We start from the raw sequence: 21,142 nt of genomic DNA on the forward strand, positions 1-21,142 counted from the left end.
GCCAGCCCAAGTGGGCGGGGCACATACGTATGTACACATCTACCGGAGTATAGCAATTGGGCTTCGGGGTGGGGGGAGGGGGGCTAGCGAAAAAGGTAAACATTACGCATTCGCAGCGTTGGCAAAGTGAAATGTTATCCCCGTTGGCCCGAAGCGATGGCCCAAAAAAGCGGGTTAGGAATTCGGGACGGAGGTGAAATCATTCGAAGGCGTGACTTGACCCCAACAACCAAGGATAAAATCTGGGATTCTGGAATATGCCCAAGTCTTAGAAGTGGTGGAAAATGACAGCACAGATAGGGTTTCACCTTATTTATAGGCGAAATAATGTTGCTTTGCAGTAAATCATTTGGAATTGCATATTTCATTTGTTTGGTTTTTTTGGTTATTTATTATGCGAAAATGTGTAAGTTGTTAGGTAGCCTACACAATAGAAGCCAAATTATAATCTATCTAAGTAAACGTTAAATCACAGTGTCAAAGTAATATGAAGAATACATTCAAATTTAAGGAACAACCTGTTATTAAGATCAAATGCCCAAATATTCATTTATTTACGATCATTCCAGCAGCATAAGTACTACATATGCGTATGCAATTATAATACATTTATTGATTTGCACTTGAAGCTGAAAAGTGGCAATTATACTGTTATAACGATGAAGTCCACTCGCTTCTATGGGCAGCGGACGAGTGATAAAGATGGCGATAACAGATAGCACAATCATTTACTTTCATTCCTCCCTGCTCTCCGTTCTTACGCTCTCTCAGCAATAGAATCGTCATGGAAACCGGCACCGAAAAGTATGCAACACTCGATGCGCCTGCGAGCGACAGAGAGGGCGTGAGGCGCCACTGCGTGTGCGCAAGCGAGTCGGCAAGCAAGCTCTGCTACGCCATAACTGTGCGCTAAGGCGATAGCGTCAGCAGCTATCTCGCTTTTGCTTAAGCTATTTAAAAATATTTATGCATGCGTGTGTATGGGGTGAAGGTGAGTAAAAACTACGACGTCGACTTTGACGTGGCGCAGTGCTCTCTTTGTTGTTGCTGCACAAGAAGCTATTCCAACGGAGTAACAGCAATTACGAAACAATTGTGTGGGTGAGCAAAAGGCAGAAGGAGAGGGCGAGCGGTAAGGCATAGCAAGGCATGGCAAGGCGAGGAGAGGAGAGCGGGAAAGGAGAGGAGAGGCGAAGCTCCAAATCATATGCTCGCTCAGCTGGGGCAGCTCTGCCGGCGTCGCCGTTGGTTAGTCAGTCATCATCAGTGCTTTTTAGAGCTACGTAGAGAACAGACGGCCTTCCCAAACACACACAAACACAAACACACACAAGCCCAGAGGCGGCAAAATAGAAAAGGTGGAAAACAAAGGCGACAACAAGAACAACAAAGGTGACGATTCAAAAGCGGCAAATTTTGAGCGCCAAACCCCAACAGATACCACAAAGAGCCACACAGGATTTTTTTTCAGTGCTTCAGTGTTTATAATTATAGCTTTTCTGAACAATTCTAAGAGTGTGTGTGTGAGCGTGTAATCAAATACAAATCAGTAAAATAACAAAAATCTTGACGTAATCGCTGAAATGCAAAGCAAACGACACGAAAACGAGCAACAATAACAAAAATCCATTTGAATTCCTTCTGTGTCGGTTTTCGGTTTTTAATTTTTGCAGCTTACCGCCGACGAAAAGAGACGGAGCGAAAACACACTCGCGTGTGGTGTTGTAGTCATTGTACTCACTCTTTTTTTTTTGTCGTGTAGTGCCCATGTTTGCCGTTATGCAAAGATTTCATTGTTATTAGTCAGCAAACGTCAACAGGCAGCAACAACAAAGAGCAACAGCCAAAACGGGTAAGCGATAAACACAAGTACAGTCAGAGCTGCCTAGCACGATTTGTACACTCATCATTTCATAGCCACCCATATAGCTCGATCTTTTATTCATTCATTCTCCAATTTTAAGGCCGCAATAAAAATATATATGCTTGCATTCCAACGTTTCTACGTATGCATAGAAAATCATTATAAAAAAATGTGTACACAAAATCAAATTATATTGAAAGTTAAATGCTTTTCTTTTTAATATTTTTGTTATCAAATGTACTGGTTATTGAGGTTTCACTGTAGAATGAGGGAATGCGAAAGAGCTAGGTAGAGAGAGAGAGAGAGAGAGAAAGGGAAAAAGGGGGTGGGAGTGGAAGAGCAACAACACTAACACTTTCGAGTGCTGATCCTCTCAGGAGAGAGGGAAGGAGTGAATGCGGATAACAGCGAGCAGTGATGCCAAAGGGACAAAAAGAGGAGGAAAGGGAGAGAGGCGCGGATTATGCTTATCAATGAAATATTGACGAAACGCAAGGGCTGATAAGCAAAACGTTTGCTCACAGAAAAAAATGTATATAATGAAGTTAAAGTTTTAGTTTTTAATTTTTCATAAAGCATTGTAAAACAAAGTTTAAATATTCGAATAGAATATTGTAATATACATACATACATATAAATACAAGGCCAAAAATATATATTCATTAAGGGTAAAAGTTGATTATTTCTCTTTTTCGGGCTTTGAACTTTAATACTTATTTTCGGTGCAGTCCTATTGCCTTGACACTGCATACAAATAGTTCTGTTATCGAGTCGATCGTAAATTAGCGCTGACTAATATGGGGGAATCACTCGGAAAATTGAGAGTAAAAAATTCGTATCGCAGCCTGTTGCTGAACGGCCCCTTTCCACGAAGTCTCGCTAATCTTACACACTTAAAGAGCTCAACTGGTTTGGGCCGTCGTGCATAATTATCCGGCAACTACGCCGACATGATAACACAAGTTCCATTCCATCTGATAGCGCGCACTGCAAGAAAATATTGCAAATGTTTTGTTAAACAAATATGCGATTTTATGATGTTGAAAGTTTAAAATATCAGATTAATAACACTGGATTAGAATAATTTCAAATAAGAGGCCGATTGTTCACTGTGTACCTTATAGTGTGGGAGCTGCTTAGGTGGGGCCCTATCAAAATTGTAGGGTTCTATGATAATCCCGGCGTAATGCTCCTCCCCGCCACATTCTCCCCACCCTTCCTCTGTCGCACACGTAGACAACACCTGTCGCCCATGGCGCTGTCCCGCTCTTCTCTGTCGCTTTCTTCGGCTCGCTTCTTCTTGTTCTTCGCTTGTTCATGACAAGCAATAACTGTTGTGGCTCTTTTCTTCTTTTTTTGTTCTTATTGCACATTCATTTAAGTTTTAATTAATTCAGCCAAGCAAACAGCGTTAGAAAGAAAGTGGTGCTGCAGGGCGAAGTGGGGGGTGTTGGGCGTTTGAAGGCGGCAGAGATTCACCAACACGTTCGCAGAAGGCAAGCCAGCACAAACACAAAAACACGAACACGAACACAAACACAAATACAGATTTGGATTCGGATTCAGATTCAAACACCAGTGCAGTGGAAACGAGTAAAAATAAATAATGCTGACGTCAATTTTGCGTATGCCAATACACGGTGCAAAAACAGGGGGGTGAATGGGGCGAACGGGGTCCGGGCAAAGCAAATCGAATGCCAAAAGCAAAATGCAAACTGATTGGGACTGATTAAAATGCAACAGCAACAACTTTGAGCTTTCTGCTAATGTCAAAAAACTACAACAACTTTTTCAAACGAAACAAAAAACAACAACAACTTGTTCAAACGAAACAACACCGCAGCTTAAGTACTCTCATCCTTTGAAGGATAATAGTTTCGACAATCATTACCTCGTTTTTTTCGTGCAGCGCATAACAGCCAACTTGTCGTATGAGCGATATTTACGTTTTCATTTTATAGCTTCGCAACATATTATTAATGTTTAATGAGCAACATGAACTATGACGTTTAAGTTTGAGTTAAAATTTGATTTATTCTATTTGGGTTCGACTTGCCATATTGGTGTGATACATTTTGAATGGAATCAAAATGGTAAACAACTTATTTTTAACCTTTGTAAATGCAAGAGTGCGAATGGAAAACGAAGTGCATTTCTTTCTGTGTAGGCAGTACGGGCTTGTATACAAGCCGCATATTTCAGCCAATTTATGGTCGGGCTCTCCACAGCTATTGTGCTGAACGCAGGTGTATTTAGTACCCATACATATATATGTTATATATGTGTGTATTAGAAGTGTAATATAGGAGCCGTATTTACAGTTCCTTTTCGCGGCCACCGAGCAAACTTCATTAGCCAGTGATGTCAGAGGTAATGTGGATTTGGATAGTGAGTCAGTCCACTAGTTCGGTGGTTCAGACAGTCCGGCGTTTTGGTTGTAGACCCCACCAAAAGGGGATGACGGAGGGTGTAGAAGGGGGCGGTTTAGGGTTCATGCGACGTCGTAATTAATGGCAATTATTATGTCACTCAAAGGGAAGTCGATTGAAAAAGCAGCCTAAATAATGCAAATGGAATTGGATATTATAATTCAGAGAAAAAGTAAACGGGGGCACAGTCATTCCCACTAATTAACTATTTATTGGGAGCTGTTGCAGGCTTCAAATAATCTAAGGTCTGTTTTGAAGGCCAGCTCACCGCCTCAAACTTTCTGCCAAGTTTCCTCGCGATGACGTCATGGCCAGCTCATGTAGCCAATAACTATTTGGCTGTAAAGTAATTAGTCGAGGAATATCATTTAGGCTAATTGTTTTGTGCGCTTATGTGAACAAGCTGTTTTTAGCAGTAGCGAAATGAACAAGACCAACAACTTTTTGCTTTAGCCAATGGTTCTAGGTTTTAGGCGCGCTAAAATCCGGGGATCTAAGTAATTATTGCCAATTGTTTTTTTTTCTCTCTTTGTGTTTAATTCATGAAAAACCAATTAAATTTCTGATTCATCATGTGTCCCTAAAATTATTTTTTTTTGCAATAATAAGATTTAAAGTGAAGTCAAGTTATTACCTAATATAGAATAAAACAAGAGAGAACGCGATATCGACTATAGCCCGTTACTGAGCTGATGGAAGTGCAAAGGAGAAATTTCCACACTGGCAGTTTTTTGCCGGTTTGTGGGCGTTAGAGTGGGCGTGGCAAAAAGCTGGGTGAACCGAGAAAAATTGGTCTAAGCCTTTCTCTAAGTACTAACAACCGTAGCAAATTAAATTTTAAAAAGTTCCCGCTGATTTAGCCAGGGTCAGCACCACGATTCAAGCCACGTTTTCAACCAGTGTGATATTTGGTAGCCTTATGGTGCAGCTTGTTGCTCATCCTGCAGCCACGGTCACACTTTTTAGAACAGTTTTTCAATTAAACTGCCGATGTGTGTAATCGATATCAAGCAAAACATCGAAACATATCGCCCAAGGGCATTGCTGCTGAATGCATCGATGTTTTTTTACATCACTAGGTGAGCGAGCCAGCAATAAACGAACGATTTTTGCGCAAAAACGGTGTTTATCAATAAATCGCTGCGCACGATTGCTGTGGCCGTAGAAAACGCGTAAATTCTCGCCCGTAACCTGCCAAACCAGCGCTCTTGCCGCCAAAAGAAACGCGTTTCAGTGCTGCGAATAGAAAAAAGAACTTAAGCAACGATAACAACAGGCAGCAAGAGCGAGCGAGAACGGGAGAGAGAGAGAGAGCGAGAGAGTGTTGTGTGTGTGCGTGCTGCCAACTTGTCGCACCAATTCGCTGCTGTGTTTCAGTGTGCGTGTGTGTTCTGTGGGGTTCTCCCAAAAAAAAGGAAACAAATAAGAAACCTTTGCGCGATGCCATACAAAATGTATCTGAACTTTTAGGGTTCGAACTTCGATTCGCTTGCTCTGCTGCTGTACACATATATATTTATTTGCCTGGCCAGCACAACTTTTCAACAAGTTGCCAGCGCAGCGTGCAACGCGCGTTCACACACACACACACTCGCGTAAGAAAGAGTGAGAGAGGGAGAGGCGGAAAGAGAGCGAGCAACAGCAACAACAACAAAAGCCTCTCAGCAGCAACGTTTTTAGTGATGTCATCAGAAAGTAAGTTGATTTTTTCGCTGTGTGGAGTGTGGTGTGCTTTTCTGTTTTTCTTTTTGTTGCTTCTTGGCACACACACACACACACACACACGCGCGCGCAACGTTGTCATGACGTCATTTCACCGAAATACTCACGACTCGGTGTTGTTATTGTTGTTGTTTTCCTATGGGGGAACTTGAGTTCCATCAGTCAGCAATCGGCAGCACAGCCACAATATAATCATCGTCATCACAACGCACACTCGTCATCGGTCCAAAACAAAAACGAGCCCATGCCAATCCCGCCCAGAAGCAGGAACGGTTTCTGAATCAGAATCCGGATGAGACACATTGATAAACCGAAAACTGACTTCGTAATCCAAACAAATCCAATCCAATCCCATTGTAGAAACGTCTTCAAACTGGCCAAATTGAAGCGGAAAAGGTAGCCAAACTGAAGCACTTGTCGGAGAGCGTTTCGGTGCTGCTGAAGATCGCCAGGATCGGCAACATGGACAACAGCATCGTCGAGGAGAACGGCAACTCGTCGGCGGCATCGGGCTCCAATGACGTGGTCGATGTCGTTGCCCAACAGGCGGCGGCAGCGGGGGGAGGCGCTGGCGCAGGAGGAGGCGGTAACCCCCAGCAGCAGCAGCAACAGAACCCACAAAGTACAACGGCCGGCGGTCCAACGGGTGCGACGAACAACGCCCAGGGAGGTGGAGCGTCCACCGTGCTGACCACCACCGCCAACTGCAACATACAATACCCCATCCAGACGCTGGCGCAGCACGGACTACAGGTGAGCATTTGGGGAGCAGGTGCTAGGTGCTAGGTACTAGGTGCTGGGTGTCAAGTGTCAGGTGTCACGGATCCCAGCCAGAAGTAGTTTCCAAGGATTTCGATGCAGAAGCACTTGAAAGCTTCCTTTGGCATTGGAATAGCCAACTATAAGCTCAATGCTGTTTATGTATAATAAATTTCCTAGGTGAATAGCCCGATTACTATATAGATTTTGCATCCAATCATTTCAATACAGTTTTGATTCTACACTGCAATCGATTTCTTTCACCAATGCATTTATTAAATGGTCAATTACTATATAAAAACCTTCATAATAATTATGTTAGGATATGCTAATTTGTAAGTATTGATTGCAATATAAATCATATTCCATTAATATATTTAGTTAATGATATGTAATTTTACTGTTTGGAGGCAGCTTAAGGCTAATTTTTCAAACTCACAGTGCCAGTCCAGTTAAAGGCCAATAGCCCTGACCAGAAGCGTTTTTTAATGTAGCAACCTTCTATTCCCGCAGGTGCAATCCGTGATACAGGCCAATCCCTCGGGGGTCATACAGACCGCAGCTGGAACCCAGCAGCAGCAACAGGCGCTGGCCGCCGCCACAGCGATGCAGAAGGTGGTCTATGTGGCCAAGCCGCCAAACTCGACGGTCATCCACACGACACCTGGCAATGCAGTGCAAGTGCGTAACAAAGTGCGTAGCTCGAGGAGCAGCCGCCGAACCGAACTCTATTAATGCCCTCGATCACCTCGCACACAGATCCCTCCAACCTTTCCGTGTAAGATCAAACCCGAACCGAACACGCAGCATCCGGAGGACAGTGACGAGAGTCTGTCGGACGACGATTCCCAGCACCACCGCAGCGAGCTGACGCGACGGCCGTCGTACAATAAGATCTTCACCGAGATCAGCGGTCCGGACATGAGCGGTAAATCCGGGGGACGATCTCTCCACCAGTCAGTCACACACACCCACTCGAAACACATCTCTGTCGCTCTTTAAACCACTATATCGCCTAACAATCCAACGCATCGCCGAGCTGATCGCCCCTCATCGTTCATTCCACGATGCACTTGCGCCTGGCGATCGTTCCCGACCACTCCCAGCACTCCCATATCGCTGGAGAATCGGTCAGTCCATCAAACACCATACCATTTCCCAGTGTTTGTAACCCCATTGTCACATTCCCCGTTCATCTTGTACAGTAGCGGTTGGCTAAGTAACACTGTAAACACTCGTTGTAGTGCGCTTTAGCAAATGATCCATATCAAAATCATTAAATGTGAGGCCACAAACTTTGTCAAAAAAAAAGGCATTTACTATTTTATCAGATTAGTCTTGTCCAATTTGGTCACTGGTTTTTATGAATTTATTGAACTTGTTATTGTAAATATGTAGAAGGCCTTTAAGGTAAACATTTACATCATTCATTAGGTTGTTATTGTTTATGAGGCGACGTTGCTCAATGCAATAATAAGATTCTGAAGCTCAAAATAATAACTAGAATATATTATAGACTGAATAAAAAGACATTAAATATAAAGCTCACTATTATTTTTGAATACTAGAAACTCTAGGACACTTTCATTGTGCATTTACACTGAAAACTGAGTAGGATAACTTTTTTGAGCCTTACACTAGTGTTGAAAAACAGTGCTTTAAAGATGTAATGAAGCAGAGGATTGAGGTAGAAATAATGTGACCCAGTTTGTTGACATTGAGTGCTTTTGTTTGGATCTCAACTGTGTTTGTACATACAACGCATAGATTGTGAAGGACTACCGCCTTGTCCTTTGTACAGCATTAGGAATGCCATTTAAGGCAGCCGTACAAGGGGGAACCCCACCCCTTTTCCTCCGCCCCCATTATCATTTAGTTGATGTTGTTGTTGGTGTTGCTTTAACGAAGTGAAAATAATGAAAGAAAAACAGAAGACGACAAACTTGGCCTGAGAATGGGCAGAATAGAGGACGCGTTGTATAGATTCCGCGATTTTCCAATTCTCTCCTGTAAATAAATCTCTCACTTTCACACACACACACTCGCGCACTCTTTCACCAACTCACACACACACATGTACATAGAAAAGGGAGAGAAGGCAGCAGCAATAATGTTTAATATTTACAATAATTGAAACATTAAAGCTATTGCTGCTGTCTGCTTTCCCGCCTTTCTCTATATCTATCCCTCTCGCCCTCCCCTCTCTCTCTCTTTCGCTGCCACTCTTGTCGTTGTTGTTGCTATAATCGCTGTTGTTGTTGTTGCTGTTGCCGTTGTTACACACACAACCCATCATGCCAAATATTAAATAGTAATGAAAAAGTACAAGCAAATTCTCTCACCTAACAGTACTTTAACCGTTAATCAAAAGCTTTTCTCCACTCTATTTAACTAACCAATCTACCTATCTCGCTCGCTCGCCCGCCGCTCTCGCTCGCACACACCACTCAAGTTCATAAATCAAAAAACAAAACAAAAAATCAATCCGAAATTTCAAAACTGCCAATTTGAAAACTGAAAAAATGGAAAATATGTTTTCTTATAATTTTTTATTGTTGTTTTTTTTTCATTGTTTTCTTTTCGAACGCCTTCCTCCACCCAACCCACAAAAAAAAAATAAATATAACATTCAATTATGTCCTGAACAACAACTGCAACAACAACAACTCAACAACAAACGTCAACTAAACTCCCAAACCGAATTCGAATCGGACTCGAACTCGGCTCGAAATCAAAATCGAACTCCAACTCCAACTCGAATCGAATCGAACCCCATCCCAGGCGCATCGCTTCCCATGTCCGACGGCGTGCTCAATCCGCAGCTGGCGGGGACCGGAGCGGGGGGCAATCCGGCGAACAGCTCCCTGATGCAGTTGGATCCCACGTACTACCTGTCCAATCGGATGTCCTACAACACCAGTAATAGCCACGCTCCAAAACTAGCTTGTAGCTTGTAGCGCCACAGTTGCGACTTGGCAGGACACTTGTAAATCGAACTAGAATCGAGGGGTCCTTCAACTTGAAGTTCCCATGCTGGGATTTAGACGATGAATCAGCGGCCACTTGGAGCATTAGTGGAACTGCTTCATCGTCTAGCTTCAGCATATATTGAATTTACAATTGATCATTTCGATGATGCTTCAGATTTTCAATGAATTATTCAAAACACTCCATTCATGCTGGCATTTATTTTGTTTCTATTTAAATTATTTTGTTCAACACAAACGATATGGTTAATCATTTTTGCATGTAAGCTGCGTTGACATCGAAGTGAAACCCCAAATCATCCGACTAGCGAAGCATAAATCAATGAAATCAAATTCAGTTCGAGTTACAGAGAGTTCCGCCTTTGGGAGATATGCACACAAGGGCTTTAAGGGCTCCACTGATCAATCAATCCTTAAATTCTGGTATCCTTGTTTTACAGACAACAGCGGGATAGTGGAGGATCAGACCCGTAAGCGCGAGATCCGGCTGCAGAAGAACAGGGAGGCGGCGCGGGAGTGCCGGCGCAAGAAGAAGGAGTACATCAAGTGCCTGGAGAATCGAGTGGCGGTGCTAGAGAACCAAAACAAAGCGCTCATCGAGGAGCTGAAGTCGCTCAAGGAGCTCTACTGTCAGACCAAGAACGATTGAATGTGGGCGGGGCTCTGGCGCTGCCTGCGCCTCCGCCTCCAGTTACGGCTACGGTTACGGTTACGGATACGGACACGGACACGGATACGGTTACGGCGACGACAGCTGCGCTGCGGTTCCGCTCCGCTCCGTTCTGTTCTGTTCTGGACAACGCCAACCGCGCAACAGCAGCGATGATGGAACGATCCTCGCCGTGGACCGGCCGCATATCATGATTTCTATACGTATAGGATGCTATATGTGGTAGCGTGTACATTAACTGTATGAATAACTGAACTGTGTGACGAGGGATCGCGGGATCGTGGGATCGTGGGATCGTGGGATCGTGTTGTTGGGACGCAGACGACGGAGGGTCGGGTCTATCTGCCGGACACACAATGTAATTATGTTTGTAATTTAAAGATGTAATATTATGTTTATGATTTAGTTTACGCCTTAGTTTATTCGCTAACTTAACGATACTGAAGTTTACCTACGAACCTACAACCAACAAACCTACAAGTCTACAAAACATGTGTTTCTGTAGCCTAAGACCTTTCACCACACCCATATGCACACCTACCTACCCAACGGACTCGCTCCGCTGTAATTGTAATTGTAATTAAATTTTTTTTGTTTTACCTAATTCGTAATTGATGCAGCAGGACGTGCGTGTCTAGCGAAAGTGTTTTTTCTTAGCGAATTGTTGTAAGCCAATATGTCAGGATATAGTCAACCAGCACCCCCAAGCCCCCGATCCACCACCCACCACTCACCCCATGGATGTCCAGACAGCAAGGATAGATAGATAGAGGAGCGGGCGAATGGATTTTCTCTGAGCCTCCCAATTCAAATTGTTCAAAAATCGCAAGTTTCACTTGATTTACATGTATGTGTGTGTGTCTGTACACTTGTGTGCGTGTGTGCCGGCCAATTGTATCTGTAAAATTAGTCTTAGATCGAAGCGAGGAATCCAACTGGGATTTGAGCATGGAATTAATTATTCAAACACTTTGTTACATAATTTTAAACGAACCGCAGCTCCCCAAAGAACCTGGTTTATATACAACGCCACACAACTCCAATCATCGAAAGGAGGAGGGATCCTGGCCGGAACACACGTGTGTGGTTACAGATATGTACATATATGCATTATATATATATATATATATATATTTATACATATATTGAAAGCAAACACTCTCGTTATCTCTTGTGATCGACTCAGTTGTTGTTATGAATTGTAGAAAACAGACGATAAATTAATGATGAATTCGGGGGACAGAGATCGAACTTTTTTATCTAGCGTAGCGCAACGGAAACAATGTCAAAATGAAGCACCGGAAACGGAAATAAAACCATAAGAAAAACTTGCATGTATATCGCTCTATTTTTGATGTCCGAATCCAAATTTTCGCAGAATAGGAAAGCAAAGTAAACAAAATGAAAACAAAAAACCATAAAAAACGAAACGCAAGTTTAGAGATCAGCTTTTTTTGGCCGAGTCAGAGGAGGAGGAGGAGGAGGAGGGGGGAACGCGGAAAAGGGCAAATAAAACAAACAAAAGTTGCATTCAACAAAGTAAATAAATATTTTTATTGTCATTGCATAATTCTTAAGCTAGTACTTTTAATAACTAAATCGTAAGCGCGGAAAAACAAAGTAAATGAAAACAACACAAGGATAAGCGATAGCCCGCAGAAAAGGATTCATAATAGATCGCGTGCAGAAACTAAGAGGATGGCAAATAAATACAAAGGCAGGTGGAATGCAAAAGAAAAATCTGTAGAAATTACAATATTGTTATAAATATTTGTCTCAATGAGAAAACAAACGAAAACAAGCAACAAACAAACGGAAAACAAACCAACAACAAAGAAAATATACATTAAAAAATCAATAAAAAATATTTGAACAAACTTGAATGCATTTTTTATGAGGATAGTGATTTTCAGAAGCCAATACCAGCAGTCTTATCGTTGATAAGAAGCCACATCCCAATACAACATGGTAGCTTGCCTCATCTGGAGCCCAAATTGAAGCATCTCACAGCATCCGTTTCACAGAATGTTTTAATTTTAAGTACGCACACAGCACACAGACTACAAGATACGAGTATAGATACAAAAAGTACAAATGGATTCGATTGCGATTACAATTATAAATACGTGTAGATCAGTCATAGCGAGTATTGGCCGTTTGGATCCTGCGTCTGCGTCTACGAGATGAACAGGTAAAGGACGAAGGTGCCCAAGCCGATGTAGTGGCTGAGATAGCCAGCCTGTTGCCAGTGCCACAAGAAGGAATCGCTGTCCTCGCCGACCTCCAGGCCATCGCCCAGCAGCACGACGCCCAGATAGGCCAGGTGGAAGATGGCCAGCGCCGTGAATGCCAGATTGGCGAGCCTCACCAGCCAGTAGGAGACGGAGCTCGTTCGCCGCTTGCTGGGGCAGTGGCTATACCGACATCGCTCCTTGCCCGGACAGAGATTGGCAGCGATGCAGGCATTCAGAAGGCTTGCGAGCTGCCGCCTGAGCAGCGATTCACCCTCGGCTAGCAGGGCCAGCGAGATGAGCACCAGGTAGATGCGCAGATCCATGCCGTGCAGCAGGCTGGATACCAGATAGGTGCTGAGCACGGCCAGCAGAGTGCGTCCCCGCGAGCTGGACGAGGTCGGCTTGCAGGGCGCGTAGATGTACCGCTTGAGCCACTCGTGCATGGGAATGTTCCAGCTCCTGACCAGTGAGCTGATCGAGCGCGGCCATTCGATGAGCCAGGGCTGCGAGATCAGCGGACCGAGCATAACCGACTCCTTGGTGGTGCCGTCCAGTCGCTGATCGGAGGCCACCAGCAGCGCCTGCGCCATGATGCCCACAAAGTAGTGGCTGGTGCGCACACTCAGTGCATCCCAGTACATGACCAGGAAGTGCGACCTGTCCCCGAAGAAGTCACTCATCGCTGGAGCCACGCAATTGGACACGGTCACGGCCAGCACGCAGAACACGACGTTGGGCAAGAGACGACGCAGGCTGACCATCCAGCTGTTCCTGGGCACCAGGCAGTCCATGTAGCAGCCAAAACTGACCCAGGGCCCCAAGGCGCAGGTGGCCGGGCTGTATATGTAGCCCAGATAGGCAAACGGACCCGGTATCCTGGCGTGCAGCTGCCCACTGGCGGTCAGGTCGAATCCCAGCGAGATGAGCTTCATATTGACCACCATCTGGATGCCGCGCAGTTGCGGCCAGTCACTGCGCTGCCGCCAAATGAGCAATTCGTACAGGAACTGACTGCCCACGGTGAGTACAGCCAGCACTTGAGCTCCTCTTCGACCCAGACGCAACAGCTGGAGCAGCAGGTAACCCACGGCGGCCAGCAATAGCAGGAGGAGCAGACGGTAGCCCACAGTGAGTTGCAGAATAATCAAGCCGCAGGCGAAGTGGAGCAAGTGCAGCGGTGCCAGGCTGGTGAGGCGTCTGCGCTGCGAGTAGAGGAGGCAGAGGAGGCGGCACAGCAGACAGAGGAGCAGCATGGGCGCCACATATTGCATGACCTGCAGCACAGATGGCTGCACGCAGCTCTGCAGACTGTCGAACAGTCGCCCGGCCAGCTCCAGGATTCCATGTCCGTCTAGCACCACCACCTCCTCCTCCTCCTCGCCGCCGAAATAGTAATCTTCCTCACTGTTCGGATGGCCAAACCTGTAGTCCAAGCTGCCGGCCGTCGCCAAGTCGTCGTCGTCCTCCTCCTCGTCCAGATCTATGTAGTCCGATTCCTCCTCGAAGTACTGGTAATCCATCGCCGGCCGCCCAAAGCCAATCCAATCCGGGGAATCAAGGAAAAACCCGGAAATCGGCGGACAGTGAATTATTTACCAGGAATATACCGCGCAATATACTGAATATACCACATCGATTGCTTCGAATATTCAGCTAGTTTATAGCTAAGCTAAAAAATACCAGTCACCAAGCAGTTTTCAACGAATTAAATCGCAATTGATCAATTAATTTATTTAAACATGTTTGTTTTGAAGACTTACTGATAAAATAGGATTATAACAGCTTAGAAATCGACGTTTTTCTGAGTTTTTTTGATTCGAACAGTTTCAGCGATTTTTTAATCCCGCTCAGCAATTCTAGCGATCGCGATACGGTCACACTTCAGATTGTAAATAAACCATTTTAAGGAATTTATTTACATTTTCCACAGCCAAACAGCCAGGCTACTTCCTTGAAATGACGCGCCACGCCCGGAACTGTACGGCCGGAGCCGTATACACCTACAACGAGAAGAAGCGGGACGCGGCGGAGTCCGGCTACGGCACGAATGCCCAGCGACTGGGCAAGGATTCAGTGAAATCCTTTGACTGCTGCTCCCTGACGCTGCAGCCGTGTCGCAGGCCGGTGATCACCAAGGATGGCTACCTGTTCGACAAGGAGGCCATCCTGCAGTACATCGTGACCAAGAAGAACGAGTACAGCCGGCGGCTGAAGGAGTACGAGCGTCTGAGGCGCGCGGAGGAGGATCAACTGAACCAGGAGGCCAACAGCAAGCAGCAGGCGCGTATGGAGCGCTTCGTCAATGCCGAGAAGCCAGCGATGACGCCCGCCCACTCATCCGCCGCTGCCAGAGAGAAGGCATCGACTTCATCCGCCGCTGCTGCAGGTTCATCTGCATCCACACCGTCTGCTGCATCCACATCGTCGGCATCCTCGATTTCCAACATGACCAACGGGCACGAGAAGAAGCTGCCCAGCTTCTGGCTGCCCTCTGAGTGCCCCAATGCTGGGTTGGCCAAGGCCCAGAAGCCCGACGCCACCATCTACTGCCCGGTGTCGCAACAACCTTTGCGTGTCAAGGATCTGATTGATGTCAAGTTCACGCTGCTCAAGGACGGCGACTCGAAGCGCTCGCTAATTGCCAAGGAGGCGCGCTACATGTGCCCCATTACCCACGACGTACTCAGCAATGCGGTGCCCTGCGCTGTCCTGCGTCCCACGTGAGTTCTCGCTGGGATTCCGTTTTGAAAATCCTTTTATAGTTACTTTTTCACTACAGTGGCGATGTGGTGACCATGGAGTGCGTGGAGCGGCTGATCAGGAAAGACATGATCCATCCGCTGACAGATCGCAAGCTCAAGGACAAGGACATCATTCCCCTGCAGCGAGTAAGTGCACCCTGAACTGCACAACTTTCCTGTATCGCTAAGGTTTCTCGACTATTTCACAGGGCGGCACTGGCTATGCAACGACGAACGACAACCTCCAGGCCAAGGAAAAACGTCCCATGCTCCAGGTCTAAGACGAATTTACCTAATCCTCAGCTACTTTAGTTCGCTTCAATAGTAATTAAATCATTTTATCCTTAGCAAAGTAAAGAAATCAATTAATTTGTTCAAATTTTAAAACAATTGTATATCATAACTTATACTCCACATAGGCATTTTATCTTTTCCAATTGTATAACTTCGTTAATTGTAAAAAAAAGAAAATGACAAAATAAATCCACTGATATATAGCTCCATAAAATGAAAGCATTCCCTTCTTGGGGTTAAGGTATAATATATTCTTTATGCATAATTGTAACGTGTAATGTAAATTGAAGAAGCTGCAGCTGGCGGAATGCGGGCGGGAGGCCGAATACGTCGTCTAGATACGTCGCTCCTGCTGGTGGCTGGTCGTCCACGTCCAGTTCCACGTCCACTAGGCCGCCTGCACTGACTGCTTCTGCGAGGAGCTAATCTTGTCGCCCAGACTCAAGGCCATGCCCTGTTTGTGCGAGAGAAAGAATCCGGATTAGAAAATGGAATGATTACGTACAGATGGATTGATGGATTGTGCCCGAACTCTCACCTGACTCTTGGCGCGAATGCGTATGTGTCCCGTCACCTTGGAATCGGGATCATCCACGGGCTTCTCGATACTCAGATTGGCCAAAGCATTCTCTCCGAAAATGGACCTGCAAAGTGGGTGCATGAAAGGAGTTTATAATGGTAGCTCTCAAGTGGACAACTGGATACTCACTTGGCGTACATGTTGGCGGCCATGAAGCCGCATTGGCCGGAGAGCGCCTTCTCCGGCGTGAGGCACTTCATGTTGGTGCTCTTCAGCAGGTGCTTGAGATATTCGTGCAGGTCGGTGAAGCTGGTGTTGACGGTGACCTTGTTCTCCCACTCGAAGTCCTGCCACATTTGCCGGAACTCGGTGTCCGTGCAGCTGGCCGGAATGATGTAGTCCATGATGTCGATGTGAATCGTATTGAGCACCACCACATTCGTATTCAGGGCGGTGTCGTAAACTAATGTAAAAAGCGCCATAAGTTTGGAAGTCCCTTTTAACAAGGAATTTATTTTTGGCTACTCACCAATATTGCCGAAGATGATGCCGTTCTCTGTGGAGGAGACCTTTACGTTGGCCTTGATGTTGCAGAAGTCGTGCGGAGCCAGGACCACCGGATGCGGGCGCTCCACCAGCTTAAGATCGCCCAACGTGGCCAATTCCAGTGTGCAGTTCTGTAGCGTGTCGTCTGAAAGTGATTGCATGGATGTAAGCGATTCCCTTGCGACTGAAAGTGCACTGTACTCACTGGTCTGGTTGACGATCAACACGTCCAGGACAATGTCGTACTGGTTGACATTGACGTAGGCCTCGGCATAGACGGGATCCGAGAAGCCAGTCAGCTGAGTGACCTTGTTGAGCTTGCTGTTCGGCGAAGCCACGTCGCTCAGCTGGGCGTTCTTGCTGCCCGCCAGCGCCTGGTTCAGACTGGATTCGAACACGTTCTCGCCCAGCTGATTGTCGCGTCCATTCGAGAGCTGTGCAAAGAGCACCGGATCGTCTGGCTGCACCTTGGCGGTGGCCTTTTGCTTCTCCTTCAGCATGCGCTGATCCTCATCGTGCTGCGCATCCAACATCTTGCCCAGAGCCTCGCGGCAGTAGAGTGTGAAGACGGACACAGCCTCCGGCGTGCGTTCGCTCAGCGTGCGCAGGCAGACAAAGATGCGATCGGTGTCATCGTTGGTTATGGGCTTGCTGGGGAAACCGGACTTGCCCAGGTGCAGTATGGAGCTCATGATCAGCATCACCTGCGTGGTCAGACGATTCTGGGCACGCGGCTCTGTCTCCAGTTCCGCGAAGCGCAGCGCCAGCTTGGTCAACGTGGCGGATAGAGCGGCGCCGATAAAGAAGTCGCCGTCCATCAAGTACTGACGCAATGGCGGACGTTTCTCCGCCTTGGTCACCCTGCAAGAGGCATTAACTAGCGTTAGAATACCATTTAAACTGCATAAAACATTGCATAAACTATTAAGTTAAGCCAACTATTTTTTTAGGTGCTACGTATTATGATGACTCATCAACAAACAATGGATAGTGGGGGCATGTTCAAGTGAACAACAAATAGCTCGGCGGCAGAGCTAGAGGCGTTTTATCAGTGTAAGCTGATGCAATGTTTCAAGCTGAGTGAGTTGGTGGCGTTGCGAGTGGTACACGTAGCACGTTACTTACGGGGCAAGACTGTAGGCACTCTGGGTGGCATAGGTTCCATCGGAGGTGACCTTGTTGCTGGCGTTACCGCTGCCAGAGCCCTCTGTGGCGGATCCAGCTGCATTTCCGCCTGCGGATCCCTGCTGCTGCTTCTGCTCCTCGGTCTGATCCCCGGCCAGGCGGCGCTGCTCCGCCTCCACCATGGGCACCTCGCCCAGCGTCTGCTGAATGACGGCAATCACCTCGAGAATTTGCGAACCCTCAACGTATTCACCCAGAATCCAAACGGCGGCCCGATGTATCTTGGAGGACTTGATCTGCGGGAAGGCCTCAATCAAATGCTCAATGATGAGGGCGCGCAGGGCGGGGAACTTTTGGATGGCCTCGCGTATAAAGATCAACACATCGGCGGCGGCTAGTTCATTGGTATCCGAAAGGAATTCGACAAGTACGGGTATAACATTGGCGGCCACGTCGGGAAACTTGATGGAGCAGGTGTGCAGGGTGCGGACGAGCAGCTGCCTGTACTTGCCGGTGTCCTCGTGCTCCACATTGTGCGTCTTGGCCACCTCCTTCTTGAGCACCAGCACCATTTCTCCAATATTACGCGAATAGACCAAGTCCAAGGCCAAAGCGAGTGTTTTCCGGCGCACCTCGATGTCTGGAGCGGCCAGAACGCGCAGAACGTCCATGACCAGGTCCTGCATCACCTTCTCCATGCCCTCGTGTTCCTTCATGGCCACCAGGCGATCCAGCACAATCAGTTTGACATTGTTGTCGCTCTCCTTGACCACCAGTTCGATGTAGCAACTGGCCGCCGCCTTGATGGCCGTGGGCGCCAGCGAGAGCGTAATCAATGTGCCAGCGGACTCGTATCGCACCGCATTCGAGCTGGAGTTCAGCAGGTTGTAGATGCAGCGAATGAAGCGCGAACGCTCGGCTGGATTGGCATGGCACACCTTGTAGATCAGCTCCACGATGACCAGCTGCAGTATGTCGCCAAAGGTGTGCACCTGATCGATGCAGCTGGCCAGATAGTTGAGCGCACGCTCCTGATCCGCATGCAGCAGCATGAGGAAGGCGTTCCGCTTGCAGCTCATGTCCTGCTGCGTGTCCAGAAAGCTGGCAATCAGCTCCGGCCCATCGGGCACCAGCCAATCGAAGTTCTTGTATATGGTAAAGATGGCCAGCACGGCATTTCGTCGCACATACGAATGCCGGTGATCCAGGCACGCGCGTATGGCCGGCATCAGTGGCTCCAGCAGCTCCGGCTCCTTTAGCTTGCACAGGAAACGCAACGTGGAACCGCGCAGGAACTCATTGGGATGCTGCAAATCCTTTCTATACGCATCGCACACCAGTATCATCTCCTGCAGCAGTTTCCCATCCGCCGATGTCTTTGGGACAATCTCCCAGAAGATGAGCAGCAGCTTCTTGATGGTGTGATTCTGCACGGGCAGCACAAAGCGTATGATGGTCATGATCAGGCCCGGATACCGCTCCCCATTCAGCAGCAGCTTGATCACCCGCTTCAGCGTCTCGATCTTCACGTTTGTGTCGCCCTTCTCGAGATCCTGCTTCAGCTGCATCTCGTTGGGCACCTCGAGGTCCGGCGAGTTGATTATCGTGTAGCACGGCACTTGCGACGTCATCGTGGCTGCCTGTTCCTTTCGCCTCTGTTTAAACCCGATATGCCAATTTACTGTATGTACCAATTTAACGATCTACCAATTTACAATTCTATTTTTTTGGTCTTTCCGACGTGTCACAATGGTTTCGGGTGTGACCGTGCGTGGCGGCCTGCGAAATGCCACGCAAATGCAGCCAGGGCTGCGCACTGCTCTAGCCGGGGCTCACACCATCAGTTGGCAGCGACTGTTGCTAACAGCGGACTGTTAGGCGCACTTGGCGCGCTTTTCAAATGTTTGCTTTGGCTGCTAAACATGGCAATTTACCACTTTTCATTTAAACAAATTGCACTTGAATGCATTCACAGTGGATACATTTAAGCCTTAAAATAGTAAAGATTCAAATTCACTTATATTTAAGTGTTTTAACTGCTTGTCTCTACAGAGTGCTGTAAACTAACAGTGCATTTTGGCGCCTTCTCTGCAGTTTAAATTTAATAACAAACATTAATAAAACTTTAAATAAATGCATATCGAGTCACAAAAACCTACTTCAAATCTCTGTTTGTGTAGAAAAATAAAAGTATAATATTTAAATCCTTTTGAACCAAGTGCTTTAAAACATTACATATATTAAAAAATAATTATAATGCCTAGTTTTGCTATTCTCCTACTTTTATTTGAAAACAGTAATTAGTTTCACTAAACTGACCTTGCACAGCATTCAAAACGTCTTTTAATTAGCAATTTTCACTTAAAATAAGTGAGTAGCATTGCTTTATTTTTATCGCATACTTTCGCTTGATGAATGCATTTTCCGTGCGGTTAAATAATGAAACGAACCTTTTTCTGCTGACAAAACAGACTGTGCGATTTTGTGTTGGGTGTTGGGTGTGGCTACATTGCCTATTACCTGGCTGCAGATAGCCTCCGTGCCAGAGGACTGCTGATAAGAGGGAAAAATCCCCAACCCATTGCGATCCGGGTAGATTCCCGTCCGCTCCGAGGCTCTTGACCTTGCCCAGTGCCAACGAAGCGAAGCCGGCATAATAAACAAATTCTAATTCGGTTTCTGGTCGATTCCACTAGAAAGATCCCCGGCCACGCCCACGCCAACTTCTCCGCCCACGACAATTGCCATTGTGATCTCGTTTTGCACTTCATCATTCAATTGTGCCGCCCCCACGACTCATTGCCCAGCCACGCCCCCTCGCCCACAGGAGGCACGGCCTGCATTTTAAGCAGGTCGACAATTCTCTGTGCTGGAGCTGGACAATTCCAAAGCTCCTCACTGCACCGAGTCGATGCGGGTGACTAGCTGGGTGATCCCATCACATCCCGCCCGTTGAACAGGTTCTGAATAAACAAATGCCCTGATAGCGGTGCGAAATTAAACTAAATAAAACTAGAGACGAATGCAAATGCGAGCGGCTTGCGAATAGCGCATACCCTAACTTTTGGCAGAGGGTTAACTAAGCGCTAAGCTCTAACTTTGTGAAATTTCTTTATTTTCACATAACACTAAATGTATATAAAGAAATAAACCAAGATTTTGCTGATAGACTTGCTTATTTTTAAACTTTATTAGCAATGTATAAACACAGTGCAAATATTAAATAAAGAACAAATAATTATAATAACGAT

At 46.4% G+C, this 21,142-nt stretch overlaps 4 protein-coding genes across 8 annotated transcripts; 2 read left to right on the forward strand and 2 right to left on the reverse strand.

The window, feature by feature from the left end:
• The first annotated feature begins 1,270 nt into the window (after positions 1–1,270).
• On the forward strand, positions 1,271–12,051 carry LOC6525778 (cyclic AMP response element-binding protein B). 5 transcript variants are annotated; one of them, XM_015191007.2, is made up of 6 exons: positions 1,271–1,852; positions 6,376–6,768; positions 7,288–7,467; positions 7,534–7,702; positions 9,556–9,693; positions 10,202–12,051. In XM_015191007.2, exons 2-6 carry the CDS (start codon positions 6,478–6,480, stop codon positions 10,408–10,410), a joined length of 987 nt encoding a protein of 328 aa, XP_015046493.1. In that variant the 5' UTR covers positions 1,271–1,852; positions 6,376–6,477; the 3' UTR covers positions 10,411–12,051. The 5 variants fall into 5 exon arrangements, with proteins under 5 accessions (XP_015046493.1, XP_002101599.1, XP_015046492.1 ...); XM_002101563.3 differs by lacking the exon at positions 1,271–1,852 and adding an exon at positions 5,379–5,988 and having other exon boundaries at positions 7,288–7,455; XM_015191006.2 differs by lacking the exon at positions 1,271–1,852 and adding an exon at positions 5,382–5,988.
• Positions 12,052–12,443: 392 nt separating this feature from the next.
• LOC6525779 (protein-serine O-palmitoleoyltransferase porcupine) lies at positions 12,444–14,330 on the reverse strand. The gene has a single exon (XM_002101564.3). It carries the CDS (start codon positions 14,183–14,185, stop codon positions 12,608–12,610), a length of 1,578 nt encoding a protein of 525 aa, XP_002101600.1. The 5' UTR covers positions 14,186–14,330; the 3' UTR covers positions 12,444–12,607.
• Positions 14,331–14,519: 189 nt separating this feature from the next.
• On the forward strand, positions 14,520–15,914 carry LOC6525780 (nitric oxide synthase-interacting protein homolog). Its single transcript, XM_002101565.3, has 3 exons — positions 14,520–15,385; positions 15,445–15,553; positions 15,616–15,914. The coding sequence occupies exons 1-3, from the start codon at positions 14,622–14,624 to the stop codon at positions 15,685–15,687; spliced, it is 945 nt and encodes a 314-aa protein (XP_002101601.1). The 5' UTR covers positions 14,520–14,621; the 3' UTR covers positions 15,688–15,914.
• A 13-nt stretch (positions 15,915–15,927) lies between these two features.
• On the reverse strand, positions 15,928–19,674 carry LOC6525781 (coatomer subunit beta). Its single transcript, XM_002101566.4, has 6 exons — positions 17,892–19,674; positions 16,972–17,627; positions 16,750–16,911; positions 16,410–16,683; positions 16,239–16,344; positions 15,928–16,154 (listed from the first exon to the last, which is right to left on the reverse strand). The coding sequence occupies exons 1-6, from the start codon at positions 19,520–19,522 to the stop codon at positions 16,089–16,091; spliced, it is 2,895 nt and encodes a 964-aa protein (XP_002101602.1). The 5' UTR covers positions 19,523–19,674; the 3' UTR covers positions 15,928–16,088.
• Positions 19,675–21,142: the final 1,468 nt, after the last annotated feature.

Source organism: Drosophila yakuba, chromosome X (assembly GCF_016746365.2).
Source record: "Drosophila yakuba strain Tai18E2 chromosome X, Prin_Dyak_Tai18E2_2.1, whole genome shotgun sequence".
Lineage (NCBI taxonomy): Eukaryota > Metazoa > Arthropoda > Insecta > Diptera > Drosophilidae > Drosophila > Drosophila yakuba.